At 52.4% G+C, this 12730-nt stretch overlaps 1 protein-coding gene across 3 annotated transcripts; it reads right to left on the bottom strand.

Annotated features, from left to right (window-relative positions):
• Window positions 1-16: 16 nt before the first annotated feature.
• On the bottom strand, window positions 17-6030 carry LOC112119651. 3 transcript variants are annotated; one of them, XM_029914145.1, is made up of 4 exons: window positions 5837-6030; window positions 4900-5038; window positions 4388-4523; window positions 17-826 (listed from the first exon to the last, which is right to left on the bottom strand). In XM_029914145.1, exons 1-4 carry the CDS (start codon window positions 5975-5977, stop codon window positions 784-786), a joined length of 459 nt encoding a protein of 152 aa, XP_029770005.1. In that variant the 5' UTR covers window positions 5978-6030; the 3' UTR covers window positions 17-783. The 3 variants fall into 3 exon arrangements, 2 of the variants coding, with proteins under 2 accessions (XP_029770005.1, XP_029770006.1); XM_029914146.1 differs by having other exon boundaries at window positions 5894-6030; XR_003899987.1 differs by lacking the exon at window positions 4900-5038 and having other exon boundaries at window positions 5837-6028.
• Window positions 6031-12730: the final 6700 nt, after the last annotated feature.

Here is a 12730-nt window from a genome sequence, read left to right as displayed (position 1 = left end):
GGTAGCGGGGCCCTGAGCTCACTTAGGGTGTTGGCTCTGCGGGGGTGTCCCTGGCATACAGGGCCCCTGAGCTCACGTGGGGCCTCTAGATGTTACAGACACTCCTGTCGCCGGGAGATGGGTGTCCAAGCCACGGGCAGAACCCATTTCTTAGGGCCAATAGGCACAACAAGGCTGCTGGCAGGACAGGATACTTCTGGGGGCCTCCAATTGGGAGGGATCCAGCCAGAGCCCTTATCTGGCCCCATCCCATAGGCCCTGGGCACCCCACAATCACCGACACATTCACCCTCACAGCCCCTGTGGGGCAGGGCAGGGCCATTACCCCCTTGTACAGATGGGACTGAGGCCCAGAGGGAGCGTGTAGCAGAGCCGGGAATTATAATCTGCTTGCCAGGCCGGCACCCAACCACTAGGCCCCCCTCCCCCCAGTGCCAGCTGCACTTCCCCAGAGCAGTGAGAGGTCAGGGTTAGCTGCCTGGGGCTGGGAAGCATCATGTGAGGCAGGCACCGGGAGCTCTTACGCTGATACAAAGTCCAACAGCGATGGGCCCTGCCCCACCTCCCCCTCCAGCGCAAAGCGCAGGAGGCCGATCCAATCCGCGTGCAGGGAGGGCCAGGGACTCGCCCCAGAGCCAGGAACACCGGCCCACTCGGCCACCAGCCCACGCTGCCTCCTTCCCTGCCCTGCCACCCGGGGTCACTGCAGCCAGTGCTGCACTGCACCCCAGAGAACCCCCAAAACGTCGCTGCGCCGGGGCTGCAGCCACAGAGGCAGACGCTTTACCTGGATTGGGCAGGTTCTCCCAGCGGCTCCTCCTCATTCCTGTGAAAAGAGCGGGGGGGACAGGGAGTCAGAGGGCATCGTGCGGCAGGGGGGCCCCAGGACGTGCACCTGAGGAGCCCCAGTCTGTGCCAATGGGAGCCTTGGTGCAGAGTAGCCGCTGTCCCCTGGTGCAGCGGGACCCTTGTCCCACTCTGGATACACAATGTGCCCATCCTGCTGCCCGGAAGTGCAGCCGGTGAAACCCTTTTTGTCTGCGCCATTGTCCGCAAGAAAATGCCCGTTTTGCCAAACTTTTTTGATTTCCCAGTGGGAAAATGGACATGCCAGTGCCTGGCTGCCCACTGACGGCTCTTGTCCACTTTCACTTTCTGCCAGAGAAACGGTCAGAAGCCCCCCAAGGGCAAAGAGCCCAGGTGCTCAGCCGTCCCCTCAGAGCTCCCTGCCTCGCCAGCTCCCACAGCGGGGGGTTGGCCAGGGCTGGGGTCAGTTTCACAAGTGAAATTGACAAGAGCCATCCAAGTGGGTATCCAGCCAGCTGAAAAATAAAATTTTTTCCCCAGGAAAGTATTTCTGTTTTCCCGTCAGCTGTGCTTGAATTAAGAAAGGCCAGCGCTGCAGTTGGCCAGGCCAGGCCACCTTAATTCAGCCCCCTGCTAACAGCACACAGAAGCCAGCTCTCCTGGGTCTCTGTCCAGTGCCTTACACACATGAAAAGAGCCATTCTCCTCTTTCAGGTCTCTGCCTCCTTCACCGTCCGTCCTGGGCACTGAATGAGGCAGGGGTCCTGTAGGGCAAACAGCGCGTTATCTGGTTGGGAAAGTCTTTATTGTATAGAGCTGGCTGGGTATTTTTCAACAAAATGGGGTGGGGGGGTTGTTAGAAACGGCCAACTCATCAAAACCAAAATGTTTCACAGAAACGTTTCGGTTTTGACAAAACTTCATCGGGAAAGTGTCTTGGGTCCAGGCTGGAATTTCTGGCTAGGGAGCAGCCCTCACCCCAGTGTGGTGGGTAGCTTAGTGAGGTGGGGGTGCTTATTTGTGATGGAGGAGAGCCGGGGTCAAGTCCCTGCTCCAAATTAGGCAGAGCAGGGACCTACAGCTGGGATTCTCACGCCCCAGGGAAGTGCCCGCAGCAGTGGGTTATTCTGGGTGGGGCCACTCTCGTGGGTGGTTTTGGGTGACAAATTTGGAAAGGTCTCGTTCTCATTCTGACATGGAATGAAAACAAATCCGGCACTTTGACATTTTCCGTGCCCTAAAATTCTCATTTATGACCAGCTGTACCCCCGGTGTGAATGCTCCAGGGGGATGAATTTAAACAAAAGCAGAAATGCGTGATCATAACAATCATCCCCCAGAGAGCCACGAACAGGGCTGGCACCCAGGACCTTTAGATCCACAGCACAGATTCTCTGCTACTTAAACTTAAGGAGTGGGGAAGCTAGCTGAGGTAGTAGGTTGTTATCCTCCATCTGGACCAGTCACTTGAGGGCACCTGCTAGTATTTGCGAGCCAGAAGAGGAATGAAGTGAAGTTGGAATGGTGGGTGCTGCTCCTGGCTCTCCAAAGGAATATCATCTCGTCCAGGGCTTGTCAGCCCATGGGTCGGGACCCAAATTGGATCTCCAGAATGTTTCAGAGGGTGGCCTGGCAGCTCCTGCAGTTCCGGTCCCACGGGGCTGGCTGGGTTCACCTCCCTGCTCCAGGCACTGCAACTCCGGGGTCCCAGAGTCACTCAGGTTTGGCCCAGCCGTCATGACGACGGGAGCCCGGGCAGGCCAAAACCGAGTGAGTGGCACACGTGAGCCAAGGCACAGCTCCACTCACACCAGCTTAGTCCAGTCAGAGGGGCGGGGCCAAACCTGAGCAGCGCTGCCAGAGCCGAGAGCCAAGCCCAGGCAGCCCCACAGCACAGGAGCTGCAGGAGTCTCCACCATGGGGTGAGTGGTGGGCAGGACCCAACCCCCCCCCTGCCCCGGGGGGGGCAAGATCCAACCGAAACCACCCAGGGCCTCCACCCCCAGGCTATTTACTGGGTCACAACGAGTCATAACCATTTACAGAAGGGTCCTGAGCCCACAAAGGTTGAGACCCACTGGTCTAGTGTGTGCAGACGCCACAGCCAAGCACTTAGATTCAGCCTGGTTGCTCGGAAAGGCCAGTAGCTGCGTGGATGTCACTGGCGCCCACTCTGCCTGACGTTCCCTCGCAGCAAAAGGCCTGGTACTTGCCTGCCTCTGGCAGATGGGCTGGGGAGCCTTGCTGACTAGTCGGAGCTGGGATGTGCACAGAATTCTGACCTGAGTCTGGGGGAGAGACAGGACTAGAATCCAGTGTCCTGCTGGCTCCCTCCCGACACGCCTTCTTGCTGCCGCTTGTCCAGAGCTCAGGCTCTGTGAGCCTGGAGCACGTTCAGAGCAGCTGGAAAGGTCAGAGACTTTAGCAGCAAGCTTCCTGCAAGCTCTCCTGAGCATGTGCAAATGGCAAAAACTTGGACAAACCCGGATGAGTTTTCAAGGGCACAGCAAAAGGCGCCTCCGTGAACCGAGGATCATACCCCTGCCAGATGTTTACGTTCCTGCGCCAGAGCATGGAGGCGCTAGAGTTCTTCAAAGGAACGGGCAGGAAGGACCCTGGCAAAACTACCTAATTTCCCCAACCTTGTTCTCAGAAAGGCTGGACTGTATCGAGCCCGACACTGAGACCCAGCTGGAAAATTTCAGCCCAAACTGGTAAAATTTGTCAAAGTTATGAGCAGCTGAAAACAGGGGCTGATAATGGAAAACATTAGGCTACCTTAGCTACAGGTGGCACTGCCCATTTCACCTGCAATAGCCTGGCGCAGCAGGGACTTGGTACTTTGTACGCACTCTGTACCCCGTGCTCCCTGAGGCAGCAGTACGAGCAGAATGCAGAGCCCAGGTGTGTCCCGATACGTGGAACGAGCCACAGATAAGCACCAAACTGCTGATTCCAGCCCTGGAGATACCAGAGGGGAGGGTGACCTTCAACAGGCAACGGGGTCCACTCCCGAGATTACAGGGAGCTGATGCACTGTGCCCTCTGACAACACATTTTCTTCAAGGATCTCAAAAATGTTTTACAAATATCATTAGTGATCGCATAGAGCGTCCCGGTACTTTGTGGACATTGCCTACAGCACCCATTCACCCAGCCTCCTGCGGGGCAAGAAGCTCTGTTATGCCCTTTATATAGATGGGGAAACGGAGGCACAGAGCGGGACAGGCACTTGCCCACAGTACACAGCAAGTGCCCCAGGCACGTCACTAGCACAGCTGGGAATGGAACCAAGGAGCCCTGACCGCCCGCCCACCATGCTCCAACCACTAGATCCCACTCCCGTCCCAGAGCTGGCTGGAGAACCCAGGAGTCCTGACTCCCAGCCCCTGCCCCCGCAACCTACAGTAGTCTAACCAGCACTGCCTCCCGCTTTGTGGTCTCAGACCATCCCGGTCAGTGACAGCGGAGAGCAGGTGAGGGGGCCAGAGGGCCCAGGAGAGGGGCGGGCACTCTGCGCCACACAGGATCGGGCCGAGGGGAGGGTCTTGTGGCATATGTCCCATCAGATGGAGCCCACCTGCGCTTCTTGTAGCACCAGACTCTGTTGATGATCATCAGCACGACGACGATGAAGAGGAAGACCACGACGGCCGTCAGCCCCACCAGCCAGGGCTGCAGCGTCCTGGAGCCCTCTGTGGTGCCCTGCACTGCGCCTGTCAAGCCAAAGGGAAAGGCTCGTTCTGGCGGGCCTGGAGAGGGGGAAGCTGGTGCCCAAGGGGGTTCCCTGGATTGCTTCGGTGATTGCCTCAGGGGCTTCCGCCTCCAGCTCTACTCATGGGCCTTGGTCGTGATCTGGAGGGACTGACCCCTGCCAGGGCCATCTCCAGCACCCCACGGCCCTGCTTGCTCCGGCAGTCCCAGCCCCGCAGGGTTCCCCCGACACACCCACAGCGCAGAGGTGAGGCCAGGGAGACCGTGCCCGGGGCCCAGAGAGGCAGGGACGGGCACTGTTCCCCTCCTGCCAGGCTGCCCATCCCATGCTCTCCCACCCCCCACCTTGGTCTTGGGCAGGGAGGGAGGCGTCCCTACCGTCCTGGGCCAGTGAGGAGGCGATGAAGAGCAAGGAGAACAGAACAGCGCGGAGGGGAGACATGGTGCCCGGCTCGCTCGGTGGCTGCCTGTTGTCCCGGGCGCCAGGTGCTGTCCCAATGCAGGGGGGGCACGGGGGCTGCGCGAGGATGAATCTGAACTCAAAACCTAGCGCCTCTCCCGACAGACAGCGCCCACACCCAGCGCGGCTAACAGCCCGTCTGATCGCTCAGGGACGCCAGCCAATGGGTTTATTGTGCTCAAGAGGGCAAATGCCAACTTGTGTTTTAAAGGTACCATGGCAACCAGATTCCTTTAACCCTTTGGCGGCGGCGCGAGACAGACGAGGAAGCGGAGAGAATCCCAGATTCCAGGCCAGGCCCCACACACACAGCTGGCTGAAATTTTTCGGGCAAATGGTTTATTTGCTGCCTAACGCCAGCTCAGCCAACCCGAAATGTGTCGTGCATGTGACACGGTCAGTTCCGACCCGGAAACACTCTCCAGGCCAACCCACTGGGCAGCGTTTGTCCTAGCCAGTGGGGGGGGGGGCACTGCCCAGGATACTGGAGACCCCCGTCAGGGTCAGGAGGATCCAGGCGGCCCTCTCTGCTCCTGAGCCCCAGGGGACAGGTGGCAGGGCCAGGCCCTGGCTCTGTAGCTCAAGTTGCAGGAGCTTATGCTCTTAGCTCCCAAGGTCCCTGGTTCCATACCCAGGTGAGGGAGCAGCCGTCACAGCCACCTCAAGGTGCTGTGCCCCTCCTCCCACCGGGGGAGCCGCAAAGAGCGCTGCTGAGGGGGCCCGGGGGGCAGCTAAGCTCGCCTGCCTGTTGGCAGCTCTCCAGGGAGCGGGGGCCTTTCACCACCCTGGGTTCATGTGTCACATCGATTGTGCTAATCATTAATGCTGTTATCTGGGTGCCCTGGGGTGACTCACCATGGCTGGAGATTGAGCCCCAGCTTCCCTTAGCAATGCCCGGTTAGGGCCCCTCACCTGCTCGGCGCTGATAGCGGTGCTGCCCCATGAGAACAGAGCAGACAGACCAGCGGGGGCAAGGGTCGAACCCAGCAGCAGCATGATCCAGGGGTGGGGTAGGGCTGCGGAGGGGATCAGCTGTGAGGGGGGCAGGGGAGGAGAGGAACAGAAGAGCAGGAGTGGGGTGAAGCTGAGCAAACAGCCAATCGGCACAGGGCAGAGGAAGTCCAATTAAAACAAAGCCATAGGCTACCTCCCCCAGACCCAGAGCAGCCTTTGCACCCAGGCCCATGGTGATGCCCCCCCAGAACCCCATCTGGGGCACCCAGTCTGCAGGCGAGGGATGGCAGATGCAGCCCCATTGGTCTGGCCCCCCACATCCGTTCTCCCAGCCCACGGACCACTTGGTTTGGGGGCTGTCTTCAACTGTGGGCCAAGGGCATTGGGGAGCTCAGATCCGTCCCTGCTTCAGGAAGCGCCTGCCCCAGGCACCCCCACCGCTGTGCCCCCCGGGAGGGGAGGGGTAGCCAGCCAGCCCGCTGGAGATTGGACTTTGATGTGGCCGCTCAGTGCCCCGAGGTAGCCATGGCAACGGTGCCAAAGTATAGTCAGAAATTAACACTGGGCGTCTTCCGAGCACCCCGCCCCTGTGGGGGAGGAGTTGGCCTCGGGCCCACGCTGGCAGTGGGGCCAGGGCATCGGGGTGCGGGCTGCTGGGACTTGCATCCCACATCACCAGGCGCAAAGGGCGAACTCCTGGTCCCTCTGAGGCCAATGGGCATTTGGCCACTAGCTGGCCAGGAAGCAGCATCTTCCGGCCACAGCGACAGCCTCCCCCACCCCAGAACAAGCCCCTGGCTCCTGCTTCTGGGGCAAAGCCTGACCTGGAGTCTCTGGAAGGGTCTTTCCCCAGGCCTGCAATAGGCTGGCTGGCTGGCGCGGACAGTAAGGTTGCCAACTTCCTAATCACACAAAACCGAACACCCCTGCCCAGCCTCCCTGCTCCGCCCTTTATCTGAGGCCCTGGCCCCCGCTCGCTCTTCCCCACCCTCACTCACTTTCACCGGGCTGGGGCAGGGGGTTGGGGTTGGGGTTGGGGTTGGGGTGGGGTGAGAGCTCCAGCCGGTGGTGCAGGCTCTGGGGTGGGGCCGGGGATGAGGGGTTTGGGGTACAGGAGGGCAGTGATTTCCCTACACCCCCCCCCGAATTTCCCAAACACCCCCCCCCCAGTTTTGTGAACTAGTTACATGCCAATTTAGTGACTGTTTGGAAATTTGAATTGAAATTGAAACATTAATACACACTTTAAAAGCATATACAGTGTATGATAAAATACATGTATCTGAAAAAGTATAATAGAGTTGAAAAGTATGAACATAGACTAGCTTCCTTATACAGCTGTTGTTTTTGATGACAATGTCACAGTGCATTCATTTCGGTGATGTTGGCCAACCTAATAATTTCAAATGATGATTTGTAAGCGAAGTCTAAATGAGCTCTCCCTGACAGCTAGTGATGAGCTGGGGCTGGAGGGAAAGGCTTCAGGACCAGACTGTATTTACATTCACACCTAATCTACCCAGGTATCCAGCAAACAGAACTGTGTTGCCCAAGTGATAGATTTTGGCTGGGGTTAGGTTACAAATCACTTGAATGCAGGGGGGGCGGGGGGAGGGATGAAATGTTGTTGTTCTTATTGAATGAGTAAAGGGCAGTAGAACTGTACTTAGCCTGTGGTGATTGAGGGCATCAAGAGAGAGGGTGGGGACCTGTCCCTCTCCACTGTTTAAAGACAGAGCTGATTAGGCTCCATAGATAGTCTTTTGTTCTGTTAAGTGACCACTGCAGCTGAAATCACTGATAATCAGGTCTAAGTGCTTAGTCCTGCTGTGGGGACAGTGTTTCTGTGGAAAAGACAGCCCAGACTGCACTAGCAGGGAGGTTCCACTCCTGAGAGCTCAGCTGAAATCACTGAGAGCTGAGTGGAACCTCAAGAGACCAACTCGCAGAGGTCACAGTGGCAGGTGGCAGCAGAAGGTGACTGTGCAGGGCCATTGGCAACAGAGTGGTGGAGTGAACGGTGGCACAACAAACAGCCATGGCCAGAGTGAACAGTGAGCAGCTGGAGGAACGAGCAAAGTACCTTCCTGCCCCCCACCTGGGAGGTGTACTCATGTGAAAGCACCTCTGAACTCTGAGTCTCCACTGACCAAGGACAACACCGGTGAGTGGGGTGCGGTGGAGGGAAAAGTGAGCAACACGTTAAATAAACATTTGTTTGTTGGACTATATTTTAGTGACTTTACTCCAGAATGCTAGATTTGTGACTGGGAATGGAAACTTATATAAATATGTTTCCTAGTAGGCCAAGATTTTTAAAATGCATTATTTGCCAAGGTTATCTCACATCGTTGTTATCTTGAGAGGTCATTATGTTGGGGAGTTTCTGTACTAAACATTTTTATTATTATAATTAATTTTTACATAAGACTGGTCATACTGGGTCAGACCAATGGTCCGTATAGCCCAGTATCCTGTCTTCCGACAGTGGCCAAGGCCAGGAGCTTCAGAGAGAATGAACAGAACAGGTAATCATCAAGTGATCCATCCCCTGTTGCCCATTCCCAGCTTCTGGCAAACTGGCTAGGGACACTCAGAGCATGGTGTTGCATCCCTCCCCATCCTGGACCTATTCTCTAGGAATTTATGTAGTTCTTTTTTTTAATCCTGTTATAGTTTTGGTCTTCACAGCATCCCCTGGCAAAGAGTTCCATGGGTTCACTTTATGTTGTGTGAAGAAGTACTTCCTTTTGTTTTTTTTTTTTAAACCTGCTGCCTATTAATTTCATTGGGTGACGGCTAGTTCTTGTGTTATGTGAAGGATTAAATAACATTTCCTTATTCACTTTCTTCACACCAGTCAAGATTTTATAGACCTCTATCATATCCCCCCTTAGTTATTTCTTTTCTAAGCTGAAAATTCCCAGTCATTTTAATCTCTCCTCCTGTTTCATACCCCTAATCATTTTAGTTGCCCATCTCTGAACCTTTTCCAATTCCAATATATATATTTTTGGGATGGGGTGACCAGATCTGCACGCAGTATTCAAGGGGTGCACGTACCATGGATTTATATACAGGCAATCTGATATTTTCTGTCTTATTATCTATCCCTTTCTTAATGATTCCCAACAATCTGTTTGCTTTTTTGACTGCCGCTGCACATTGAGTGGATGTTTTCAGAGAACTATCCACAATGACTCCAAGGTCTCTTTCTTGAGTGTTAACAGCTAATTCAGACCCCATCATTTTGTATGTATAGTTGAGATTGTTTCCCAATGTGCATTACTTTGCATTTATCAACATTGAATTTCATCTGCCATTTTGTTGCCCAGTCACGCAGTTTTGTGAGATCCCTTTGTAACTCTTCGCAGTCTGCCTGGGACTTAACTATCTTGAATAGTTTTGTATCATCTGCAAATTGTGCCACCTCACTGTTTACCCATTTTTCCAGATCATTTATGAATATGTTGAACAGTAATGGTCCCAGTACCAACCTCACAGGGATACCACTACTTATCCCTCTCCATTCTGAAAACTGATAATTTATTCCTACCCTTTGTTTCCCATCTTTTAACCAGTTACTGATCCATGAGAGGACTTCCCTCTTATCCCATGATGGCTTACTTTTCAAAAGTCAATTTAAATTAAATACATTTTTTTTTAAATGTATATTTTTTTAGAAATCTAGACCTGTTATGTGTTTTGATGTAACTTGCATTATCCTTATGTTAAATTTGCATTATCCTAACAAAACATTTACTTTATTCATATCTCTTTTATATGTTGCAGGTCAAAGTGAAAATGAAAAGACAAAAAACAATACAACAATTTTTCCACTCAAAGGCCTCAAAAACTAACCAACGTGAAGAACGCATCAAGAACCAAGAATATATCAACATGTCATCTGAAGGTTCAAGTGGTATATCTACATCCGACCAGCCTGAAGCACAAATACAGCTACCTACTGAAGAAACAGTGTCTTCAAAACTAAAGGCAGTTCCCGATGTTTGTCGGTCAAAGTGTTCCCATTTATTGAAGTTACAAAAGATGGCTACTGGTGCACCTCTTGCAAAAAAGCTTACGAAGAAGGAAAGCTTCCCAAAGCTATAATTGGTAAAAGTGGAGGAGCTTGGTTTGTCAAACCGATCAGCAAAGCCAATGCTGACAAACTACGTGAAAAGGCTGCAAAACACCAGGCCTCTGGAGTGTATCAACATGCAGAAAGCCTTATAAGCCCACTTTCAAAGCCAATTTTAGAAGTAGTTAATGAGGCTGTTAAGAATGCTGGAGACACAACACACTTCATGCGAACAAACATTGTGGCAACGACAGATGAAAGGAAACAGAACACCAGGTCTGTGGTAGCCGAAAAGCCTCTCTACTCCCAGGAACTTTTTCTGGGGCTTTTATTCTTTACACTTCCCTGCTTACAACGCTTCTAACCGGTTACATCCTTGCGCATAGGGAAAGCATACAGTGTACAACAACATGAGATAGCAAACCCATATCTTGTGCACGTGAAAGCCAGCTGCAAGGGAGACAAACAGGCCAGCCAAGAAGTTTCCCAAAACACAGACACTGAGATGAAGGCCACTCCTGCCTTGTAGCCATGGAAACAGTGTGCCGTAACCATGGGCTGGCAATTTGGGAGCTATGCATTCCTACAAAACATGGCTGTGGCATCCTACTTTCTATTTAAGCAAGAGATACCACACACTACAAACTGGAGGCCAATGTTAAGTGCATTGTCACTTGTTCATCCTGAAGTTGAACACTGGTTCCAAACAAGACCAGCAAATGCTCACTATCTTTCTGCAAGAAACTCAACTGACTGGCTAGAAGCATGCGGTGCAACAGTGAAAGACTCAACAGTTGAAAAAGTGAATAACTCTCTCACCACATTCAAAACATTTGCATACATGGCTGATGAATGCACCGATGCAAATGGGCATCAAGTATTAAGTCATTGTGTACGTTATCTTGATGTCAGGGGTAGGCCAGTAGATGCATTTCTAGATAGTCAAGTTATAGAAGACACATCGGCTGCATCTGTGACAACCCACATCTTAGAAGAGTTAAATGCTTGTCTATTGGACCCCAAACAGATGGCTGCTTGTGCATATGATGGAGCTGCAAACTTCTCTGGAAGACATGGTGGAGTACAAGCTTTGCTCAGAGAAAAGTGTAACCCTAATCTCTCCTATACACACTGCAGAGGCCATCTACTCCAACTAGCGCTAGTACGAGCTGCAGACTCTTCAAAAGTCATTAAAAAAAGCTATAAATTTAATGTCTTCATTATATTCTTTTTTCAGCAAGAGTCCAAAAAGACTGAATATCTTGGAAAATATAGAAGATACACTGGGACGGAAGTTCAAATTAGTCCAACCTGGGAAAACCCGCTGGCTTTCTCATGAGCGATCCTTGGCTGTTGTCTTAAAATTACTCCAGCTGTTATTACTGGCTTTGGAAAGTATCTACCAAGATGGGATGGATTACTTTTGCTACTATGTTCAGAGAAGACTTTTGCCACTCTCTCTCTCTCTCTCTCTTGTAAGTCTACTGTTGAAACCACTTGGGTCATTAAACAATGCCATCCAGGCATCTGCTACAACAGTAGTAGATCTTTGTCCAGCAATAGGAGCTACGTTTGGATCAATCAGAGAGCTATCCATTGAAAAAGTACTGGAAGAAGCAAAGACTTCAGTCCAGAAGCTGACTAATGAAGGCATTTATATTGAATCCTTAAGTGAAGAAGACAAGAAGTGTTTGTTAAGACAACTGAAAAAGTACACAGACTTGATTCTTAAAAATCGACAACAGCGACTTCTAGATTCTACTCAAACTCTACGTAGCTTTTACAGATGCCTGTCCTATAAAACACCAACAGTTGAGTGGAGTGCGGACTACCAGCAATGGGGCTGCCATGTGCTCAGGACAGAATAGAGAATTTGAACAAAGAGTGGAATATCATATGACGAATGAATGAAGATTGATTTCAACTTCTTTTTTTATCATCACTAGTGGCTCGACCTGATCTTTGTGTTCTGTTTCCTGGGATGAAAGAAGTAGGAATTCATCTCTTGCTACTCCCAGTCACAATAGCTACAGTTGAGCGTTCTTTTTCATCATTGAGTAGAATTTTGTGTTCTGAAAGAAGTCGCCTTCTGCCTGATCATGTGAATGAACTAATGAGCATATCAATTGAAGGAATGGAAGAACCGGACACATGGGAAGCCACCAAAGATGAATGCACTGCATTCAAGAAGTTCATTAACAGAGTAGTGCAAAATTATAATAAGAAACCAAGAAGGATGTAGACGTAGTGCTTCATAGAAGACTTGAATAGCCAACTTTAATTTGTGTGATGATTTTAAAACATGAGTTAAATCAGGGGTCTCAAACTCAAATGACCATGAGGGCCACATGAGGACTAGTACATTGGCCCGAGGGCCACATTACTGACACCTCCCCCCCTGCTGCCCTTGGCCCTGCCCCCACTCCACCCCTTCCATGAGGCCCCGCCCCTGCCCCACCTCTTCCCACCCCTTCCCTGCCCCCATTCCAACCCTTCCCCGAAATCCCCACCCCAACTCTGCCCCCTCCCTGCCCCCAGGGGGTGCAGGAGGGGAGTAGGGTGTGGTGGAGGCTCAGGGCAGGGAGTTGGGGTGTGGGGTGCAGGAGGGGTGAGGGGTACAGCAAGGGGTCAGGGTGCAGCAGGGGGCTCAGGGCAGGGGGTTGGGATGCAAGAGGGGTGCAGGGTGCGGCAGGGGGATCAGGGCAGTGGGTTGG

Source organism: Terrapene carolina, unplaced genomic scaffold (genome assembly GCF_002925995.2).
Source record: "Terrapene carolina triunguis isolate 2854851 unplaced genomic scaffold, T_m_triunguis-2.0 Scaffold32058, whole genome shotgun sequence".
Lineage (NCBI taxonomy): Eukaryota > Metazoa > Chordata > Testudines > Emydidae > Terrapene > Terrapene triunguis.
This window is presented reverse-complemented; position numbering and strand designations above follow the sequence as displayed.